Source organism: Pollicipes pollicipes, unplaced genomic scaffold, assembly GCF_011947565.3.
Source record: "Pollicipes pollicipes isolate AB1234 unplaced genomic scaffold, Ppol_2.1 Scaffold_7261;HRSCAF=8764_pilon_pilon_pilon, whole genome shotgun sequence".
In the NCBI taxonomy this organism is placed as follows: Eukaryota; Metazoa; Arthropoda; class Thecostraca; order Pollicipedomorpha; family Pollicipedidae; genus Pollicipes; species Pollicipes pollicipes.
In genome coordinates, this window is record NW_023597054.1 from 47,441,001 (window position 1) to 47,463,503 (window position 22,503).

Consider the following 22,503-nt stretch of genomic DNA (forward strand, 5'->3'; position numbering starts at 1 on the left):
GGTGCCAGGCCGGGACCGGGCCGGAACGAGGTCTGGGGGTACCGGGTTAATTTGTGCTCTGAGTACATAAGGCAACATACAACCCTCAAGACCCTTGTAAACCCAAGCGCTTGCTCTTGCCACGGCAGTTCGCCTATTGCAAAGGAAAACTTGAAAGGTCTCAAAATGAAGCGCGTGATCAAAGCGGTGCTAGTGGATCTCAGTGGAACCATTCTCATCGAGGATTGCAAGATCCCTGGTGCCAGTGAGGCACTAGACAGGTGAAAATGACCAGCTAGTGCTGTTGAATACCCATCATCATGTCATATTCAGAACCATGTATGGGCTACCATTTGGCAGGAAGGTGTGTTGATTTGCAATTGGGCAGTGCAAAGCTGAAATGTCATCTTTGGCCTTGCTGAGGATTTACCCATGGCTTACATGAACATGCTAAACATCAGTTGTCTTCTATAACCCAGAAAACATTGTTAATAATAAGAAAACATGGACATGATGTTTTACCTTGTGGATATAATACCTGTGATACATATCAATGAATAGTTATGGTACATGCCAGGCTCTAACATCAACAACACAGTACCTTGCAAGGAGGCCATCCAGACATAGCAAGGCCAGCCTTTTTCTTTTCCTTTTTTCAAGGTGTAGCTTTTGTGCACCTAGGGTTAAAGACATATTAAGATACACCCTTGATTTGTGGAGCCCTTTGAAATGACATCTGAAGAACAATGAAAAATAATTTTCAAATTTTTTATGCTAGGGTGCACATGCATTGTGCATATATTAAAAAAGAATGCATTATTTTGTGAAAATATCTTAAAAACACCTTGGTTCCTAGTCACCTAACTTTTCTCCTTTAAAAGATAAGCAGTTTTGTATTGATAGTGTCAATGGGTGGATGCTGAATGGTGTTCAGGTCTGAAGTCCCACTTGTGGTAAAGTGGTAATGCTGTGTCAGCATACAAATGTAAAAGCATCTGATACTTCTGATGAAATCTAAGATCAAAGTTTGATAGATCTTTCTAAATCTAAGATCAAGATCAAATAATCATGTAAGGCTCACTGAGGATGTTCCTGAGGCTGCATCCATGAGTGCTTGCACTAATGACTAATGTGGAATGATTGTTGAGAACATAAAAAATCCATTTTTCCATTTTTTTCTCTAGTAGGCTAGATGTGTATAATAAATGCAAGACACATAATTACTATCTCATGAACATCTTTGCCATGTACAGCCTCTGTCATGCAAAACACTGAGATTTGACAAAACCTTGCTGGGTGCCATTGTTTAATGTTACATTACAGTGTTACAAGAAACTGGACATCTTGCAGGCTGCGAAAGACCGATGTGAAGGTCCGTTTTGTCACCAATGCCAGTAAGGAGTCACTGTCGATGCTGCACGGACGCCTATCAGCGCTCGGCTTCGGCATCGCGCGCAACGAGATCTTCAGCTCGCTGAGCGCGGCCCGGCAGCTGGTGGACCAGCGCCAGTTACGGCCGCTGCTGCTGCTGCAGCCAGAGGCGCTCGAGGACTTTGCCAGTGTTGACACGGCCAATCCGAACGCCGTGCTGGTCGGCCTGGCGCCTGACCACTTCAACTATGACGCGCTGACTCGGGCCTTCAGGTGTGACACTAGGTGGCCACACGTGCGGCCGGGCACGGTCTGGTTGTCTGTGCGCAGCTCGGCGCCCGGTGTTGCTGTAAAGCCCTTCCCCTGGGACCCACTGTCATTCCCAGACTGTTGTCGGATGTTGCTGTAATGCTCTTCCCTTAAGACTCCTTGTTGTTCTTAGTCTGGTGCCCAATATTGCTGTAATGCTCTGCTGTTAAGACCCATTGCCATTCTCAGTCTGGTGCTCGATGTTGCTGTAATGTTATTTCTTGAGACCCATTGTCATCCTCAGCCCGCTGTCCGATGTTGCTGTTATTCTCTTCCCTTGAGACCCACTGTCATTCTCAGCCTGATTCCCAGTGTTGTTTTAATTCTCTAACGAGATTAACTTATGTGGTGCTCTTGAAACCCACTGTCGTTCTCATCCGGCTGTCTGGTGTTTCTGTAAGGCCCTTGCCTCGAGGCTCACTGTCGTTCTCATCGCGGTGCCTGGTATGCCTGAAAGGAGCTTTCCTTGAGCAGTGGAAGCCATTCTTAGTCATTCTGGACTGTCGTCAGTCTGAGATGTCTCATACTCTCCTAGCGACTCTACTTTAGAGACTGGCTGTCGCTCCCAGCACGGCGCCTGACCTTTCCAGTGCTGTCCTCCGGAGGTCCCCTAAGGCGGTCGTTCTCGAGCCGCCGTTCTCCAGCTGCCACGGCTCTGGTCGCCTGCTCCCCAGACTGGTGCTGGAGGGCGCGGATCTGATCGCCATTCACAAGGGGCGCTACTTCCGGCGGTCTGACGGGCTGGCGCTGGGCCCGGGGGCCGTTCGTCGCCGGGCTGGAGTACGCCACCGGCCGGCACGCGGAGGTCATCGGCAAGCCGAGTGCAGCCTTCTTCCGGGCTGCCCTAGACGGGCTGGGCTGCCAGCCGGAAGAGGCCGTCATGATCGGGGATGTGAGTGGTGTCCACATCCCTAGCTCACTGCTGGGTGTAACCACATCCTTAAGGTTGGGGAGGAGAGATCAACTGTGGAAGGGTCAAACTGGAACCTGGGACAATAACCTGACCTGAAAATTACACTTTGAATGGGAATACGCAAAAGGCGTGTATTCTGCGCGACAAATTGGGGGAAACCCATTTTGGGAAAATTGGAGGGCATGTCTCCCGCCCCTCCCCTCGACCCCAGTGGTTACATTAATGTTGCTCACAACTGATTAAGTGCAGCTCGGTGCTGTTTTAATCAGGTGTTGGGAGCCGACAACCGTTTCATTGCTAGCGGTTATGGAGCTGTTATGTGTATTGGAAGTATTGGAAGCCAGTACCAGTGACAACCAAACCTTGCCGGTCGTGGGTCGGTACCCATGCATGCTAACTTGCGCCAGTGCTGTTGCTGCACAGTTTGTTGGAAACTGTGGAACCTTGACATCCACGGTTTGGAGTTGAATGTGTGAGGATCTCTTTTGACTGTGCACAGCAGGCAAAGTGATGATGATGATAATGAACCCATGAATGGAAACTTCGCACCATTTGTGCTTGGTGCACAAAACATCTCTTTTTATGGAAGCAAATTGTGTAAAACGTAACACGTGGTGGACCAGTGGCGGCGTGTGATCAGGCTGTGTCTTCACCATTGTTGCGTACTGATGGACCTCCTGTACCATGGTGGGTATGAGAACCCTAGCGCGATCTCCGTACAACGCCGTCCCCTCCGCGTCCGTCGCCGCCGGTGCGGCGCGTCATCGTCCGCACTGACGCCGTCCGGCCCGGCTCCGGCAGGACGCGCGCGATGATGTGGGGCGGCGCCCAGGCGGTCGGCCTGGCTGGCGTGCTGGTGCGCACCGGCAAGTACCGGCCGGGCGACGAGGCGCTGATCGAGCCGCCGCCGGCGCACGTGGCCGACTCGTTCCCGGAGGCCGTGCAATACGTGCTGCAGCAGCTGCCGGACGGCGCGCCGGCCCCGGCGGACGACAGCTAGCGCGGCGCGGCCGGTCTCGGTGGAATGCTGGCGGTCGAGTGTGGACTGTGGACTGCGGTGGATGTTCGGTCTTGCCGGTCTCGCCGGTCTGCTGGCGGTCGAGTGTGGACTGTGGGCTGCGGTGGGTGTTCGGTCTTGCCAGTCTCACTGGTCTTGCTGGCGGGTCGAGTGTGGACTGTGGACTGCGGTGGGTGTCCGGTGTTGCCGGTCTCGCCGGTCTGCTGGCGGTCGAGTGTGGACTGTGGACTGCGGTGGGTGTTCGGTCTTGCCGGTCTCGCCGGTCTGCTGGCGGTCGAGTGTGGACTGTGGACTGCGGTGGGTGTTCGGTCTTGCCGGCCTCACTGGTCTTGCTGGCGGTCGAGTGTGGACTGTGGACTGCGGTGGATGTTCGGTCTTGCCGGTCTCGCCGGTCTGCTGGCGGTCGAGTGTGGACTGTGGACTGCGGTGGGTGTCCGGTCTTGCCGGTCTCGCCGGTCTGCTGGCGGTCGAGTGTGAACTGTGGACTGCGGTGGATGTTCGGTCTTGCCGGTCTCGCCGGTCTGTTGGCGGTTGAGTGTGAACTGTGGACTGCGGTGGGTGTTCGGGTCTTGCCGGTCTCGCCGGTCTGCTGGCGGTCGAGTGTGGACTGTGGACTGCGGTGGATGTGGTTGACGTAGTTTTTGGTCTTGTCACAACGTCCTGCTGACGATGGCCATGCAGGTGCTGTAGTCATGTTTTGACTTGCTTTTTTAGAGGGGCAAGGCTGGTTCCTTGCGGGTGGCTAGTTAGCAAGCCACCGTGTCGCAGAGTAAGCACGCGTTGTAAGGTGAGAAATATCACGCCAGGTGTCATCCATTGGTGTGGCGGGTTCGGACACAAATGCAATAGAAAATAATTATCTTGTCCGTGTTGTATTCTTCCGGTAGTTGATCCGATGCCTAACGGCCGCCGTGTTTATTCCACATGCGCTAGCGGCATGCGGTTTTGCAGTGTGCAGTCGCGAGCATAGTTGAGTGGTGTGGTGACGAGGCTACCGAACTCTATCCGATTAGCGCACCGGTCGCGGATCGTCGGTCAGAGGCCGCCAGACAACTCACCAGATTATTATTATCGGGAAAAGGCGATGCAATCAGCCGTACATCAGGACGTTAGTTGCCGGGCGCGTACTTAATTTATGAAGAACATGATCGTGCAACATGATCGTGCAAACATGATGGTGGCCGGTTCTGGGACAGACTTGAACGCATGGCTGTTGGCCACGCGCCGGCAATATATGGTTGGTGCTTGCGACGCCGCCTTTCGAACGTTTCTTGGTACCGGAGAAGTTCCAGCATTTCCAGATATCACTCTAGTACCGCCCTTACTGATGCAGCAGCGACCACTGGTACCGCGGTGGTAGAATCTTAGACCTCTGGTGTTGTCTCGGCGGTATCAGCAGTTGCGTCGTGGTACGACCGCAACGGCGTATACCGCGAGCCGCTGTCGAACCACGGCTAACTGTCAGGATACATAACACTCCCGACTCCCTACTTCGGCACAGTGTGCTGTGAGAGGGTAGTAGAGCTGGTGAGCAACTACAGAGGGATGAGAATGGCGCAGCGGGCCGTCCCTCGAGACGTCCCCCCTAAACGCACCGCCCACCCCGTTGTTCACCACTACCCGGGTCTGCGTCATTCATCATGTCCTTCGAGCCGATATCTTCAGCTATTGTTCATTGTTTAAAATTGAAGGAGCTTTTGATATCACGCTTCCGACGTTGAATTTGTTTCTTATATGGTTGTTACCTTTGCTCAGAGCTTCTTAATCTTTGAATTATCAAATTGGTGGCCGTAACCTGACAGCGTGCGCCACATGCGCCACATTGATTACTGTGCTTTGTTTGCTTGCGTGGGGTTGGTGTGTTGACGCACGTCAATATTTTTGTTCGGGAGTTTCGAGGCTTGTGATAAAATGAAGGCGCTTACGTTTTCACGAAGGGCGTTGTCCTTTGACTGGTCTTGTTTTCGTCAACATGCATAGGGGATACTCGATTGATCTTTGTTGAATTGTCTGTATGACGACAAAACAAGAATGTCGCGTAGAACTGCCTTATCACTGCCTTCAGACAGCTTTCTGAATGCCCAAATGACCCGCTTAGGGAAATGTTCGAGGCCTGTAGAGTTGGTGAGATTTCAAAAGTAAAGAAGCTTGTTACAAACCAAACAGTGAATGCCAGGGATAGTGCTGGTCGGAAGTCATCTCCACTCCACATTGCAGCAGGTGGGTGCTGTATTTTTTGTTGAGTTCTTTTTATTGTTAACAGCGGTTCTCTCTTTGCCTTTATCCCCTTGCTTCCTAGATCTCACTGTAAAATTATCACAACTTGCTGCTGTGACATTTTGTTGGTAATGTTTGGTAAGAGCAGAGTTTGTCATCAGATACCATTTTGATTGACATTGTAATGGGACATGCACATTTAAAGGGTTTTTGTTGTACAAAATGTCATGAAAGTGGTTCACAGTATTAATGTCATTATGTTATTAAACATTATTATAATAATATTGTATGTTATACTTTTGGGGTTTGTTTTCCCAGTTCAGTTGGATGTTCAAGGTCAAAGTGGAGTAGTACCTTCATTTGTGCCTCTTGATGGATGTACCTTAATGCCAGGTTGCCAAACATCTGGTACTCAATTCACAAATATATATGCACCAAATTATGGAAACCTGTGCAAGAAATGCATATATCAAATGCTAAGGGATGGAAGATATAAATTACATCCAGCCAAATAAATTTAGTATTGCTTTTTGGGATGTTTCAGTTATTGTGTTAAACATGCAAGAACAAGAATTTGCAGCCTCTGCAGCATGCCACCTCATACTTAATGCATCTTGCTTGTATGTGCATTAATGAGAGTTCAAATTTCCCAAGAGAACACTGTGAAATGTTAATCCCACTGCCATTATTCATGAAATTGCATATATCCTACAGGCAGATTATGTAGTAGGTGTAATACATGGGCTGGTTCAAGTCTTATTTAAATGTTTGCTACTAAATTTTGACTTGTGTGTCCAGCATTTGTGCATCCAAATCTATTATATATGGTTAAGAATAGATACTTCACTTTGACCAGCATTTGAAAATAAGATGAACTGTCATCTAAAATATTTTCTCTTATATAATTATAACATGGTTAATAGTTGCATCTGGTCAATCATTGTCCAGAATGACTTGTAACATGCATTGCCCTATATTTTGCAGCTTAGCTTATGTTTTTTGCATGTATCAATTAAATGCTGGGAGGTTGTGCCAGATTCAGTCAGACCTTGTGTAGTCAAGCTTGTTATCTAATATGTCAAAGTCATACATTCCTAATTTAGGTGTTACCTCCTGCTTTATAAGATTCTTTTATTGCATGATATAGGTAGAAGCAGCCTAGCCTCCCTGGCAGGGCATCCCCATTATATCATGTTCAGCATGGCTCCTGATGATCATTAATGCTCTGGTGGCCTGGCAACTCCATGAGGATAAGGTCTAGTTATGGAGGGGAAGGGTGCTGATGAAGAGGTCATCCTTGCTGAAGACTAGATGCTTATGTATTTTATTTTATGCATATATCACATGTCTCTAATTTGGCAATGGTTTTGTGTCTCACTTTGTGGTCTGGCATAAAATGCATTATGCTCATTGAACATGGGATCTGTGCTGCTGGTACAAGCATGGTGGTGTCCTATGCCTCACTGTTGCCACATGCTTGGTCTTCCTTGCAAAAGGACCTATATTTCAATAAACAGTGTCAGAGAGACATTTCCTTTTTGGTTGAAATGGACCTGGGTCATTATTGTGTGAAACCATGCCTATTCTCACACTGGTGTGGAAAAGCATCATAGCCATTCAGGGATGTGTTTGGAAAGCCAGAGATGACCTTAATGCAAACTGTCTACATAATATTTTTTGTCTCACTCAGTTGCCAACTATGAGGATCAGACATTTCCACAGCATCTTTTTAATCAGTGCCAGCCTTGCAAACCTCACAGCAGTAGAGGTGGTTATTTGTCAGTGAAGAACTACATGTTGCATTTCATGCATTAGGGATGCCTATTTACATTCACACCAAGCAATCAGAACATGGCCCCAGATCCTTACCAGATAAAAGCCTGCATGGTAATAGCTTGCTTCCATTTATGGTAAATCCTGGGTAATAGTAAAGTAACTAGCAGATAGTTCTGAAGACCCATCAAAATTTGTGTTCTGAAGCCAGGCACAGCTTTGGGTCAGATAAACCTCATGACACAAGTTGAGCAGGGCTGGGACTAGCTCAAAGCCCAGCTGAAGGAAGAGTGCAGAACCTAATCTGACTGGGCCAAGTCCCAGATTACCCCAGCCCTGACCTGCTCACGGGCGAGCAGGTCAGGGCTGGTCAGGTCAGGTCAGGTCAGATTACCCAGCCCTGACCTGTCGGTGAGCGCTCGCCCTCTGCGGTGCAGGGTACGGTCGCCGGGAGGTGGTGGAGCACCTGCTGCAGGTGGGCGCCAGCGTGCACGCCCGCGACGACGGCGGCCTGATCCCGCTGCACAACGCCGGCTCGTTCGGCCACGCCGAGGTGGTGGCGCTGCTACTGCGCGCCGGCGCCGACCCCAACGCGCGCGACAACTGGAACTACACGCCCCTGCACGAGGCCGCCATCAAGGGCAAGACGGACGTCTGCATAGGTGGGCGCGGCGGCGACGCGCGTGACACGTGCGCCTGTGGCAGGCGTGAATTGTGCTGCGTGCTGCAGTGTGCTGACCTTCCTGCATAGGGTAGCATAGGTCGTCAAACATCAAAACGTCGAACGAGAGAATATCGCTAGCCATGTTTGCTCGTAAATGAGACGTGTTGCACTGAAAGTTATGACACAAACATGAAATCATCGAGCGTATACATGAGGCCTGGCATTGTAGAATCGAGGCGTAGTTTTCGCCGAAAAGAGTGCGTGTTGTCATTATATTGAGCCTCGCGGCCGTCAGCGTGCGTGACTGCGGCTGGCCGCCGACCTGTCCCTGTGGTCTGCTGTGTTGCGCACTGGACGGTGCGAGGCGGCCGCCGTGCGCGCCGCCGCCTCCGCCGCCCCCTGTGACGCTCGTGTGACGGCCTGGCCGTCCGGTGCAGTGCTGCTGCAGCACTTCGCCGACCCCAACATCCGCAACACGGACGGCAAGACGGCGCTGGACCTGGCCGACCTGGCCACGCGGGCCGTACTCACCGGTCAGTGGACCCCCGCGCGCGGCGGGCGAGGGCTGTCTATTAACGTCGCGCGGTCACAGAGCACAGCGGTGCCTGATACTGGGAAATTATGTTAAGACTGAAGTGTATCCTGCCAAAGTGACACATGATTCCAGTACGCTTGCAGAGGGGCAGACACTTGTAGTCATTGCGGTACAATAGGCTGCGTGTTTTCATCTGGAAGACGTACGACGAAGAAGTACGTCTTCCGCCGATTCGAAAACGGCCAGAGGGTGTCTGGGGGTCCTAACTGGCTCCAAACTGGCACCGAGTCCAAGGCGCTTGTATGTGTCGGCCCTCTAGCTTTCGGCCGGAGTGTCTGCGGGATGGCCGAGAGCCGCCACATAGCGCCGCGCATCGCCCGCCTGACCTCCCGCTCCGCCGCCACCGCCGCAGGCGAGTACAAGAAGGACGAGCTTCTGGAGGCGGCCCGCTCCGGCAACGAGGAGCGCCTGCTGTCGCTGTTGACGCCGCTCAACGTCAACTGCCATGCCTCGGACGGCCGCAAGTCGACGCCGCTCCACCTGGCCTCCGGCTACAACCGCACCCGCATCGTCAATATCCTGCTGCAGAACGGCGCCGACGTGCATGCCAAGGACAAGGGGTCAGTGGCCGGTGGCGGGCCAGGCGGCGGCTGTGGCCAGGCGGCAGGGTATGGATGGGCGTGGGGCTGTCACTGCAATGTGTACGGCACGTTAGAAGTCAAGTTGTCTCACAAGCTGTTTATCGTTAGTTGTGATCGTTTTTCGCACGTCGGCGGCGGTGTGGGCGGCCGGCTCTGCAGACCGGCCCCGGTGTAGTAGGTACGTCTCCTCTGCGCTGACGACTGGCCGCTCGCGACGCCGCAGGGGCCTGGTGCCGCTGCACAACGCCTGCTCGTACGGCCACTACGAGGTGACGGAGCTGCTGGTGAAGCACGGCGCGCACGTGAACGCCACCGACCTGTGGCAGTTCACGCCGCTGCACGAGGCGGCCAGCAAGATGCGGCTGGAGGTGTGCTCGCTGCTGCTGTGCCACGGCGCCGATCCGACCCTGCTCAACTGCCACTCCAAGACGGCCATCGACGCGGCGCCGACGCGCGAGCTGCAGCACCGGCTGGCCTGTAGGTGGTGCTGCCGGCGGCGGCCAGCCCCCCCCCCCCCCCCCTCGTAACGGCGGCGTCAGCCCCGGGCGGGGTGGCGCTCGTGCACACCGTCAGACGGTGGCAGATGGGGCGATACAGGTGTCCGTTTAGCTTGCAGCATGACTGGACTTTGGCGTCATAAATCATAGCTGCAACACTTCCTGGAATCACTGATACTCGTTTCGATGAAGGCATTCTGCATCCTATGTGTATGCCATTTTTTGGCGTGAGGTCATCATCTGTGGAAGTAGAGGAAGGCTGCTGTCAGTGTGATCGCAATCCTGCGATAACTCAGAATGCAATGCTCTTGATGTGACTCAGCTGACTTGAACGACGTCCTTATCTCTGGTCCGAGGTTTCGAGGCTAAAATTGCGCTACATTCTTGAGCACTGCGCTAAGCCCATCTGTTGTGTGTGTGCGCCGCCAGACGAGTTTAAGGGCCACAGTTTGCTGGAGTCGGCCCGCCAGGCCGACCCGGCCCGCGTGAAGAAGTTCCTCTCCAGCGACTCGGTCAACTTCAAGCATCCGCACACCGGCGACACGCCGCTGGTACGAGTCCGGCTGCTGCGTGACGTCGCGTTCGCGGGCTGGCTTATCACTGCTGGCAGGCGTTAACGGCGTGGCTTGGGTCCCACTCTTGTCCACATTTCATGGAAGAGCACTTGCGTCACTTCGGACGACAGCCCAGCATCTAAGCTATTCAGACATCTTTGGGAACCACTGGTACTAGCTGAACTCGAGTCAGCTGTTTTCATTTCTTACGGACGTCAGGTTTTCAGTATTTTTCTTCTTCCGTTTAGTTGAAAAATGTTGGACTTCCTAACTTAAGTTATGGGCACCAATGACCTCCGCCGTCGACGCGCCCCCAAAGTCAAGTCCCCATCATCATCGCTCGGGCGGGAATTTCGTCGCAGATTGTCTCGGGTCTCGCCTGCTGCATACTTCGGTGTCTTCGGTGGCTGCCCTGATTGTCAATGCCGAGCCATTATTGTCAAAATGGAGCGTCTTTCGGTGGCACCCTACCTCCCATTGTGTGCACAATCCCAGTGATCATTGCTGAATTTTGCACTCAGGATATTTTTGTTTTGTCTGGGTTCTCCTGCTTGACCTGACCTGACACCGTTGTGTTGCCCTGACCTGTTCCCCCTTGACCTAACTGTGGTATCTGGTCCTCGCCTGGCGCTGGTGTCCAGCCATAACCCGATGCTGGTGTTCTGCCCTGATCTGATGATCTGGCCGGTGTCATTATCTTCATCACGGTGGACGCTTTACTCGACGCTGGTGACGTGAGTGACCTGACGCCCGTGTTCCGGGCGCTCCGCTCTGTTGTCACGCCGGCGCCGCCCTGGTCTGCAGCACGCGGCCGTTAGCTCGCCGTTCGTGAAGCGGAAGGCGGTGACGGAGCTGCTGATCCGGCGCGGCGCCGCGCTCAACGAGAAGAACAAGGAGCTGCTGACGCCGCTGCACGTGGCCACCGACTGCAACCACGCCGACAGCGTCGACCTGCTGCTCAAGCACGGCGCCAAGGTCAACGCGCTCGACAGTCACGGCCAGAGCGGTGAGGGCGGGCTCGACAGTCACGGCCAGACCGGTGAGGGCGGGCTCGACAGTCACGGCCAGACCGGTGAGGGCGGGCTCGACAGTCACGGCCAGACCGGTGAGGGCGGGCTCGACAGTCACGGCCAGAGCGGTGAGGGCGGGCTCGACAGTCACGGCCAGAGCGGTGAGGGCGGGCTCGACAGTCACGGCCAGAGCGGTGAGGGCGGGCTCGACAGTCACGGCCAGAGCGGTGAGGGCGGGCTCGACAGTCACGGCCAGACCGGTGAGGGCGGGCTCGACAGTCACGGCCAGACCGGTGAGGGCGCGCTCGACAGTCACGGCCAGACCGGTGAGGGCGGGCTCGACAGTCACGGCCAGAGCGGTGAGGGCGGGCTCGACAGTCACGGCCAGACCGGTGAGGGCGGGCTCGACAGTCACGGCCAGACCGGTGAGGGCGAGCTCGACAGTCACGGCCAGACCGGTGAGGGCGGGCTCGACGTGCGCGGCGGGCGGGCCGGCGGCCGGGGCTGGCTGTGCCAGGACTGGCTGTTGGGGACGGCAGCAGGGGCTTCTTCACGGCCTGTGCCGCTCCAGTGTTGACGTAGGCCAAGAAGCTGTCGACTTTGTTTCAACCACGATGGGATGGTGCTATTTTGTTTGACGGCCTTGTTGGGGCATCTTGTGTGCGTACGCCTGGCGCGAATTGATTTGGTGCATCTGTTGCATCTGCACGAGGCTGTACGCCTGCGAGCCGACCTCATGTGATGGCACCAGCCCGTCTGCCGCCACCAGTCCGGACCCGCGCGCCTGGCCGCCGGCGCGCCCTCCGCCGTCTGGCGTGTGACGGCACCGGTCGGTTTCAGCGCTGCACCGGGCCGGCCAGGACGGCTCCGTGGCCATGTGTCGGCTGCTGCTGTCGTACGGCGTCGACACCGGCATCGCCTCGCTGCAGGGCTTCACGGCCGCCCAGGTGTCCACGGAGCCCGTCAAGAAGATGCTTCTCGGTACGGACGCCGCAATCAACCTCCCAGTCATAACGAACGCGTACTCATTGGTGCTGTTCTTCATGTGCTGAGTGCTCAGCTGGTGTGTGTGTCGTGGTGTTTTGTGAGCGTGTGGGAGGGGGCGTCGGCGTGCGGTGCCGCCGGGCTGCCGACTGAGCCGCGGCGGTGCGGTGCGGTGCCCGCAGACGAGCCGAGTGTGGCCAGCACCAGCCTCGAGTACCAGCTGCTGGAGTCGGCCAAGGCCGGCGACCTGGACGTAAGCCGCCGCCTAGTGTCGGCCCACCCGCACCTGGTCAACTGCCGGGACCTGGACCGGCAGGTGGGTGGCCGGTAACGGCGACCACGCCCCCGAGCGCAGCAGACCACCCTCGCTGACCGCCGAGCTGGAGGCGGCGCCAGTGTACCTCACGCGGCAGTACCGCCCGCTGTATCGAAAGAGGACAGCTGGTATGGGATAAGATATAAAAGAGCTATGTGTTGTGAGATGGATTAGAGGATGCTTGCTAATCATTAACGCGGGTACTTGGTAAAACTAGAGACACGCGACACTGAGTGGCACGGTCAACGAAATGATGACATATCGGAGCTGATTCCCTCCTGCTCTGTCTGGTATGCCATGTGTGTGTGGGAGGGGGAGAGGGGGAGGAGAGGGAGGCTGCGGAGCTGATTCCCTCCTGCTCTGTCCAGTATGCCATGTGTGTGTGGGAGAGGGAGCCTGCGGAGCTGATTACCTCCTGCTCTGTCCGGTGTGCCGTGTATGTGGGAGGGGGGAGAGGGGGGGGGGGGGGGAGGGAGGCTGCGGAGCTGATTACCTCCTGCTCTGTCCGGTATGCCATGTGTGTGTGGGAGGGGGAGAGGGGGGAGGAGAGGGAGGCTGCGGAGCTGATTACCTCCTACTCTGTCCGGTATGCCGTGTATGTGGGAGGGGAGAAGAGGGAGGCTGCGGAGCTGATTATCTCCTGCTCTGTCCAGTATGCCGTATGTGTGGGAGGGGGAGAGGGGGGAGGGGAGCGAGGTTGCGGAGCTGATTACCTCCTGCTCTGTCCAGTATGCCGTATGTGTGAGAGGGGGAGGGGAGTGAGGCTGCAGAGCTGATTCCCTCCTGCTCTGTCCGGTATGCAATATGTGTGTGGGAGGGGAGAGGGGGAGGAGCAGGGCTGATTACCTCCTGCTCTGTACAGTATGCAATGTGTGTGTGGGAGGGGAGAGGGGGGAGGAGGGAGGCTGCAGGGCTGATTACCTCCTGCTCTGTCCAGTATGCCGTGTGTGGGGGGGGGGGGAGAGGGGGAGGGGAGGGATGCTGCTAAGATCACAGCTGCGACCGCAGCCGGAGGGCCGGCCGCTCCAGTGCTGTGCCAGGAGCTGCCGGTTGCCCGGTCCCTCAGCGAGCCCGTCACCTGTCCGGGGGTTTCTCACGCCCGGTCCCCGCGCCAGGCACTCGACGCCGCTCCACTTCGCGGCCGGCTACAACCGCGTGCCGGTGGTGGACTTCCTGCTGAACCACGGCGCCGACGTGCATGCAAGGACAAGGGGTGAGCGTGCCTGCCGCGACTCCCCGATGCTAGCCGGCTGGTTGGAACGGAGGCCAGGATGGCACATGTACTTTCAGTACCGCATGTAGTCGGCGACGACTTCGTTCAAGTAGCAGATCGTCGCAGGAAACGCATTGGTAAAGTGAGATGCAAATGCCATGCTGGGCAGGACACTTTGCGGCATGCAAATATCTCCCGCACTGTTGAGAGGTTGAGAAAAGTGAAATCTTAGCTCCTCCGCTGGTCGTCGTGTACGTGTCTTGACACCCGTTTCTTGTGCTATATGAGGTTAAGGCGCGTTGTTGCACAAACTGGACTGTTAGCGGTTGTCGGGGTGCGTTGCTGACCGCCAGCAGCTCGCGGTGCTTGACAGCGCTGCGTGCGGCCGGTGCGGGCCGTTTGACCTCACTCGCGTCGCCGCAGGGGCCTGGTGCCGCTGCACAACGCCTGCTCGTACGGCCACTACGAGGTGACGGAGCTGCTGGTGAAGCACGGCGCTAACGTCAACGTGGCCGACCTCTGGAAGTTCACGCCGCTGCACGAGGCCGCCGCCAAGGGCAAATACGAGATTGTCAAGCTGCTGCTGAAGGTGGGTGGTGCCGAGGCGTCCCGGCTCCACGCTGCGCTGTGCCGCTGTCTGTCATGTCATGTCTGTCATGTCAAGCTGCTGCTGAAGGTGGGTGGTGCTGAGGCGTCCCTGCTCCGCGCTGCGCTGTGCCGCTGTCCGTCATATTCGCTGCTTGCGCCTCAGTGGCTGATGCTCTGGGGACCGTCAGGCGACCGGCCAGTATAGCCGGCGTGCCGCCCCCGAGCGGACGAGGCTGGAGGTCGCTCGATAATTCCGGGTGCTTTAAGCCTTCGACCTGGAAATGTGAACGTTTTAATTAAACGTTTCTACTGTAAGCTGGCCCTGAAGCCGGACGTGTGCGCCGCTACCAGCCAGAGCGCCGCCGTCTGCGCGCGAGGGAGGGTCTCTCCCGGCTGTGTCTAGTGCTGCTGTGATCGCTGGTGTCGCGCCCGTTGCCTCACTGTGCCCGGGTGGTGGTGTGCGTGGCAGCACGGCGCCGACGCCGGCAAGAAGAACCGCGAGAGCCTCACGCCGCTGGACTTGGTGAAGGAGGCCGACCAGGAGGTAGCCGACCTGCTGCTGGGAGACGCCGCCGTGCTGGACGCCGCCAAGAAAGGCAGCCTGGCGCGCCTGCAGCGCCTGCTCACTCCCGACAACATCAACTGCCGCGACTCGCAGGGCCGCAACAGCACGCCGCTTCATCTGGCAGGTCAGCTGGCGGGTCTGACCGGGCCCGGGCAGGTCAAGGGCAGGTCAGGGACGGGCACACTTGGGCAGGTCACCGGTTGGGCGGCGCGTTTGAACGCCCCAGCAACCGGCTCGGCGGCTGGGCCGTGCCTGTCAGGTATTGGTCGCACAGGGAGAGTCGTCTGGAGCTGGACGCTGGGCTCGCTTGAGGACGTGCAAAGAGGGCTGCTTAAACGCTGTTGACCGGTGTGTACCGCCTGCCATCTAAGGAAAGTCACTGGTATGTTGATTAGGTCTGGCGAATCGTTAGAACTGCCAAAGTTGGATGGCAACGCAGTGTTGTTTGCTGGTCATCACTGGCTATGCATAAATCGCCTGGCGAACGAAGAGATTTAGACGAAGGGTCGATGTCTTTCAGCAGTTGGAATCAACAGTTCATTGCGAGAAAGCATGCTTACCTGGTGTGTGTGTTCTGGTTAGGTATCGATTATATATCCGTTTCAGCTGGGTACAATAACGTGGAGGTGGCAGAATATCTGCTGGAGAACAACGCGGACGTGAACGCCCAGGACAAGGGAGGCCTCATTCCCCTCCACAACGCCTCGTCATATGGTGAGTTGTCGAGATGTGAGTGATGTGAGTTAAGCATTGGCTGGCGTGATGCAATCAAGTCATGCAAGTCACAATGTTTGGCATGACACGAATCACACGGTGGTTGACGTAATTTAAGTCATCCGAGTCACATGGTGGTTGGTGATGTGAGTCATGTAAGTCACATGGTAATTGACGTGGTGTGAGTGTGATGCTGGTTGCCATTAGTGAGTCACATGGTGGCTGGCGTGATGTGAGCCGTGTGATTCACACAGTGGGTGGCGTGATGTGCGTTGGCATTAAGACATTGGGATGGTATTCAGTGCGGTGATCTTTGTTAGACGGATAGCACCGCAACTTGAGTGGTACGCCTGAGCACACAAACATCAGCATTTGCGTCCCTGGGAGTGGCGGTGCCGGGCCGGAGCGGCGCCGTGTCGTCGTGAGTCACATCGGTAACGGGTCGCGACGGAACGCAGGCCACCTGGACATCGCCGCGCTCCTCATCAAGTTCAACACGGTGGTGAACGCCATGGACCGGTGGGGCTTCTCGCCGCTGCACGAGGCGGCCCAGAAGGGCCGCACGCAGCTGTGCGCCCTGCTGCTGGCCCACGGCGCCGACCCGTGCTATGAAGAACCAGGGAGGACCAGACGCCGCTCGATCTGGCCACGGCATGAGGACGTGCGCTGCTGCTGCAGGACGCCATGCCGCAGCCGGCTCCGGCGGCGGCCAGCTCCGCTCCGGACGGCCGGCCGCCGCCGGAGGCCGCCGCGCCGGGCCGTCCGCAAAGCCGGTCAGTGTCGGGAGCGGGCCGGGCCGGGGGAGGGAGCGCCGAGGGACGTCTGTGGCCGTCTTGGGCTCGCTCATACGTCTCCAGTGGTCACTGGCGGCGCCAGTATTGGCTACGACGGCCCGCGGGGCGTCGGCCATGTGGCTGTGCGGGTGTGCGGCTGGCCGGTGTTGTAACGTGCCCCTCCGTCCGCCCGATGGCCAGAGAGGCGTGGTCTGAAGTGTCCCCGTCCGTGCGGTGGTCAGCGCGGTACTGACGTCTCCGTGCGGCGCCCGCCGTGACCGGGTGTGGCGCTGACCGCTCCCCGCGTCCCGTCAGGCGCCGCGGCCGGCGAGCTGGTGATGATGCCCTCTGGCAACTCACTGCTGATCACGTGCCCGCTGGCGCCGCCGGCACCGTTCAGCGGCGACGGCAGCGCCTGCGTGCCGGACGTGGAGGTGGACGAGGAGCCAGCCGACGCCAAACGCCTCGATCGCCCGCCTTCCTCAGCAGGTGAGGGCCAGACTGCCACGCGGAGGACGGTGGCGTTGGGTCCGGCGCCGAAGGCTAGGGATTGACATTGACAAGTGGGAGTATCCTTGTGTGTAGGTCGTTGTGTCTTGGCTCTATTATCTCTTTTTTGCTTTTTGGCTCTGTCTATTGGCTCTATATATGCTCTTCTGTGCCTTCATTGTATCATTGTGTGGTTCGGGGTTTTACCCACAGTGAAGCGTGAATGAACTCCTATGCTCCGTTATACCCACTGAAAAAAGACAACCGAAATCGTTGCGGCAGAGTTCTTAAGCCTCGGACGGAAAGGTTATCATCTTTATCCCCGCTTCCCTCCTGACGTCTCCTGGAATTATGTAGATGTTGTTCTGCTTGCTGAAGTCGAAGGTCGCTTTTTGTGCGCTATTGCTGCAGCTCGGTTGTTGCGTCACGTTGACCAGTGTGGCACAGCAGCGCGGGCAGCATCGCTCGTGTTTTGGTGCGGTGCCGGGCGGGCGTGACTCAGACCGTGCTGCGTGCTCCAGCCTCGGCCTGGATCACCTGCGCGACATCTTCGAGCGAGAGCAAATCACACTGGACATCCTCTCGGAGATGGGACACGAGGAGCTCAAGCAGATCGGCGTGAACGCCTACGGCCACCGACACAAGCTCATCAAAGGTCAGTGGCCACCGGTGGTGTTCGCCGCGGCGGCGGCGGAGCGGCGCCGGCTCACGAAGCCCTCCTCTTGTGTCGTGACCGCCTCCTGAGGATCTGACCGGCCGTCGGATGTGGCAGTGTTGTGGTCCGGTGCTACGTTGGACTCGTCAGTCGGCCCGTATTTTCGATGCCGTGATGTCGCATTTATTTAGGTATCGGTAGACAGCTACACAAGCCTTCGCGACGACCCACGCGGATGGCACGGCACGGCGGTCGTCCGTTGGCCGCAGCTAGGCCGCCGCCTGTAAGCGGGGCTGTGTAAGCGGACGCCAGCGGTCGATGCCAGGGAGGGAGGGAGGGGAGGCGGCTGAGCCTGCCGCTCGCCGCCCGCTCCATGCACCGGCCGCGCGCCCCGTGACCGCGCATCTCCTCGGCACGGCAGCGGTGGGCTGGCACAGCAGCCAGGCAGCCGGCACTAGCCTGGTCGACCTGCCCGTTGAGGACAAGGAGTACCAGGCGGTGGAGCACGAGATGCAGTCCACCATCATGGAGCACAAGGACAGCGGCCAAGCCGGCGGCATCTTCAACCGCTACACCATCATCAAAGTAGGTGTCTGGTGGTCTGGGCAGGGTAGACTATGACGATCTGCCAGGGCTGTGTCGGTTGTTCTTGTATAGGTGTATCCTTTTGTCAAACCTTGTACTCAATGGGATCATTTGAACCCTGTCCTTGTGCAGCCCATCTATGTTTGGGTTCGTATAAACGCCCTTTCGATGCCTTGTGATGTCATAGTGATATCGATGGACTGTTGCATCGATGTGCATTTATTGCCTCTCCATGAATTGCCTTGTTGGGTACTTGTGTCAATCGGGTTAGGCTACTGGTATCTGGGTAGCCACTGTCACGCCTGTTGTTGAATTAATTTATTGTTTCTGTATAGATTGAGGCTTGTCTTGAGCTGAGAAGCCACATTAACGCCCTGCATGTGGAACTCGAAGCATGAACATCCGATGAAACTGCGATTTTGCAATTCCTTTTCACATGGCGCCATATGACCAGGGTAGTCGGCGCACAAGCCCAAATTCATCGCCATCACCATCATTCCTATTCGTCACGAGGCGTGCGGGCAGCAGATGGTGGCCGCCGAGCGGTGCCGGCGTGACGCTGACCGACCGTCCCCTGGCGTCCGGCAGATCGAGAAGGTGCAGAACCGCCGGCTGTGGGACCGCTACCAGCACCGGCGCAAGGAGGTGGCCGAGGAGAACGGCGGCCAGGCGTGCGAGCGCATCCTCTTCCACGGCTCGCCCCTTCATCAACGCCATCGTGCACAAGGGCTTCGACGAGCGGCACGCCTACATCGGCGGCATGTTCGGAGCCGGTGGGTGGCGCCGGCTGGACGCCGTGGCGGGACTGTGGGGCGCGCCGCGGCCGCCAGCGGCGTCAGCGGGAAGCCCGGCGGGAGCAGCGAGATGAACTCGGGCCCCGACAGCAGCGAGATGAACGCTGCTGTCGGGGGTCGGGCGGGGGGCAGCATTGCTAGTGTCCGGCGCGTCTTGTCGGCCTGGACAAACGTTGAGGCAGGCGCGCGGGCTGACAGGCTAGAACGCTTGCCGGGTGCTCTCCTGTCTTGATCCGGCCTCACCGCCCCCTGGCATTGCCTAGCTAGCTGACGTCTGTCGTCCGCTTCATCTCACCGAACCGTCCGTCCTTGTGCTCGTGCAGGGATCTACTTCGCCGAGAACTCGTCCAAGAGCAATCAGTACGTGCACGGCATCGGCGGCGGCACCGGCTGTCCGGCACACAAGGACCGCTCCTGCTACGTGTGCCACAGGTCAGACCGCGACCCCTGTGTGACCCGGGAGGGCCTCTAGCGACGGCCAGGTGGCGTGCTAAGTCGACGGCGGGGAGACTGAGCGGCTCGTCTCTCAAATCAAGGGGAGACCTGGGCGCCAAAGAGGTGGAAGTGCGCCTTGTTGCGAGTGCCGTTTGACTTGGCAGGTTTCTGGGCATAAGATGCCCTCAGCGGTTGATTTCGATGGCTCTGTTCAGGATGGTTCGTGCAATGCATGAAACAAAGAGACATTAATTTTACCCGTGGCTTTTGGATGGCGCCCGCTGCGACAGTCTGAATCCACGCTCCACGTCGTCTGTTTTAAGGAGCTGGATTCTGTAGTGCCGCATGAGTGTGCAGTGTCACCGAACACGTGCTGTGACGGCCGCGGTCCGTCAGTAGGGCGTGACCGACCGTCGTTCTCCCCTCTCCATCCGCAGGCAGCTGCTGATGTGTCGGCCGCGCTGGGCAAGTCGTTCCTGCAGTTTTCGGCGATGAAGATGGCGCACGCGCCGCCGGCCACCACAGCGTGGTGGGCCGGCCCAGCGCCGGTGGCCTCTGCTTTCCCGAGTATGTGGTGTACCGGGGAGAACAGGTGAGTCATAGCACCGCTTCCCCGGAGCGGGGTGTGCCGGGGAGAACAGGTGAGTCGTGGTCCTGCTGCTGGCGACATCTTAGCTAAACAGTAATTTTTAATCGTTGAGACTATTCTTTCATGCGCTCAATAGGTTTCCACAGAACTTAACAATGTGACTTTTTAGCCGCCTTCCCCGCGCACCCACGGAACGTGACGGGGCTTGCCGCTGTGACCGGGCGTGTGGGCGGAGCTGGCTGGCTGACGATGGGCCGGCCTTCGGTAGGCCTACCCGGAGTACCTGATCACCTACCAGATCTGCCGGCCGGACGAGAACCACGCCAGCGAACCGCCGGCCGTCTGAGCCGCGCCGCCGCGCAGACTGGCCGCTCCCGCTCCCGGTGGCGGGGGTGACACGCCTTCGTGCCGCCGTCGCTGTGCGCGGAGGGTGCCCGGCCCGGCGGACCGCGCCGTCTCAAGTGTGCAGATCACTGATCTCTGCCGGCCGACGGGGCGTCAGGTGGCGCGGTCCGCTTGGTGTTCGGTCTGGCTGTTTATACGAGGATCCGGCCGCCACACGCTCCGTCGGCGAATCGGTGTCCGTTTTCGTAGCCGGCTGTGCAATGCGCTCTCTGGCACGCGTAGAATCGTCCGAAGTCGCGCTTTCTTAGATAAAAGTGAGGGAGCGGAGCTGTCACGTCCTGCCAGGCGTCCCATCCGTGGTGCGACCTGGCGTCTCCGGTAGGCGGTGGACGGCACCAGGAAGGCGTGGGCATGCTCTGAGGGTGCAGGCGGGGTGTCTGTCAGGCGCTGCGGCGTCGCACCGTGCGCGCTCTCGCCGGCGCCGGGCGTGTCCGGGTGCGGGGGGTCTGTGTGCGCCGACGTCGGCGTGTTCCGAACACCTTTTGTCGAGTGCTAATCTGGTGGCGGCGCGGGTGCGTCCCTGACATGCCGTCGGCCCTGTCGTTTGACTGCGGAAATATCTATACGATAGCAACATATGGACGTCGACATCTGTGATAGGCGTGGTGTGGCGCTGTGGACTGTGCCGGCCGCGCAGCGCTGGTCGCGACGAGCACGCGTTTTATGGCGCGCACGCGGCGAGCTGACGCCGGGTATGACTGACTGTGAAATACAGCTGACGAACTGCGCTGGTGTTGACGTCGGTCGTGGGCGCGGCAACGGCCTGGAGACGCCGCCCGGGAAGCGGTGGAAGGATGACGCGTCGGTGCCGAGACAGGTGGTAGTCTCGGGCAAAGGGAACCAAAGTCGATGATTTAAAGGCCCCTCCCGGCGAGTCGCGCAACGTCACGGGCAGCCCTCCGATGGCCGCTTAACACGCGTCCGGGTGGCCGCCTGAACACCGCTCGGAGGGTCAATTTAACCCTTCTGAGATTTCAGGAACTAAGAAAGCTGGAGACACGAAATTCGCAGGGTTGAAATTCATAGGTGACGGGGTTTACCTTTACGTGAACTCACTTCGGTCAAAATTTGGGCGGTTACTAGGTCATGGCCTTCGGGTCAAATACGGTCAATTCCGAGTTGATCCCCAAGGTGCCACCAGAGCCTAGGTAACTGTTCCTAAGCAAAAGGCCACGTGCCCATTTGAGGTCAGTGACCTTGTTTGACCCCTTTGAAGTTCATGGTGGGCAAATTATACAAAATTGAGTCTTGCGTTTCAACAAGCGACCACGTTACGCTAGGCAATATGTTCCTAAAATAAAATGTTGGCCCGGGTCATTTTAGGTCAACGACGTATTCTGACCTCTAAAAAGTCCATGGACGATGCATAATTCAGTTTCTTCTATCGATCAATTCTGAATGAGCACCATAAGCTAACCCACACAGCAAACCCTAGAGTAATAAAACAGTTGGTTTGTGACCTTGGTGTGACCTTTATACCTGATCTCAGGTTAATATAATTTGCCCATTCATTTGTGTTGCCTAAGAAAGCATCTCGGAGATGCATGATTTGTCTAATACTCCGCTGTTGCATCAGATTAAACGATTCCCTAGAAATGTACTCCCCTTAAACATGGCCTAGCTTTAACTATAATAAGTCAGCGACCTACAAAGCACATTAAATTTTTGATACGAAACAATCCGCTATTCAATTGCCCGTAGCTGCGCAAAATTTGGCGCGGCTACGCCGCGACGTTCGGAAACCGCTCCGGAAAAACCTAATGGGGCGGGGGGGGGGGGTAAATTTAAACCCCGCACCCGAGGACGTGCTGAGACCAGTGCTGCTGAAGAAACCCCAATGTCGTGAGGCTGTTCAATGTTTGATCATGGCCAGATGGGGGAGTTTGCGTTGCATGTGGTCGCGAGCGCTATGTGCAG

At 57.1% G+C, this 22,503-nt stretch overlaps 2 protein-coding genes across 2 annotated transcripts; both read left to right on the forward strand.

Moving 5' to 3' along the window:
- LOC119112482 (haloacid dehalogenase-like hydrolase domain-containing protein 2) lies at nt 1-3,694 on the forward strand. Its single transcript, XM_037236681.1, is given in 6 exon segments — nt 1-260; nt 1,330-1,623; nt 2,334-2,421; nt 2,423-2,551; nt 3,374-3,391; nt 3,393-3,694. Coding segments are annotated over 6 exon segments (804 nt in total). The 5' UTR covers nt 1-165; the 3' UTR covers nt 3,573-3,694.
- A 565-nt stretch (nt 3,695-4,259) lies between these two features.
- On the forward strand, nt 4,260-21,024 carry LOC119111545 (poly [ADP-ribose] polymerase tankyrase-1-like). Its single transcript, XM_037235357.1, is given in 26 exon segments — nt 4,260-4,271; nt 5,660-5,810; nt 8,018-8,242; nt 8,682-8,777; nt 9,192-9,399; nt 9,644-9,897; nt 10,347-10,468; nt 11,276-11,477; nt 12,322-12,462; nt 12,648-12,792; nt 13,897-13,998; nt 14,418-14,583; nt 15,052-15,271; nt 15,754-15,861; nt 16,320-16,471; nt 16,474-16,634; nt 16,950-17,123; nt 17,645-17,778; nt 18,200-18,363; nt 18,952-19,062; nt 19,064-19,136; nt 19,481-19,589; nt 20,030-20,046; nt 20,049-20,105; nt 20,108-20,184; nt 20,450-21,024. Coding segments are annotated over 26 exon segments (3,459 nt in total). The 3' UTR covers nt 20,528-21,024.
- The last annotated feature ends 1,479 nt before the right edge of the window (nt 21,025-22,503 follow it).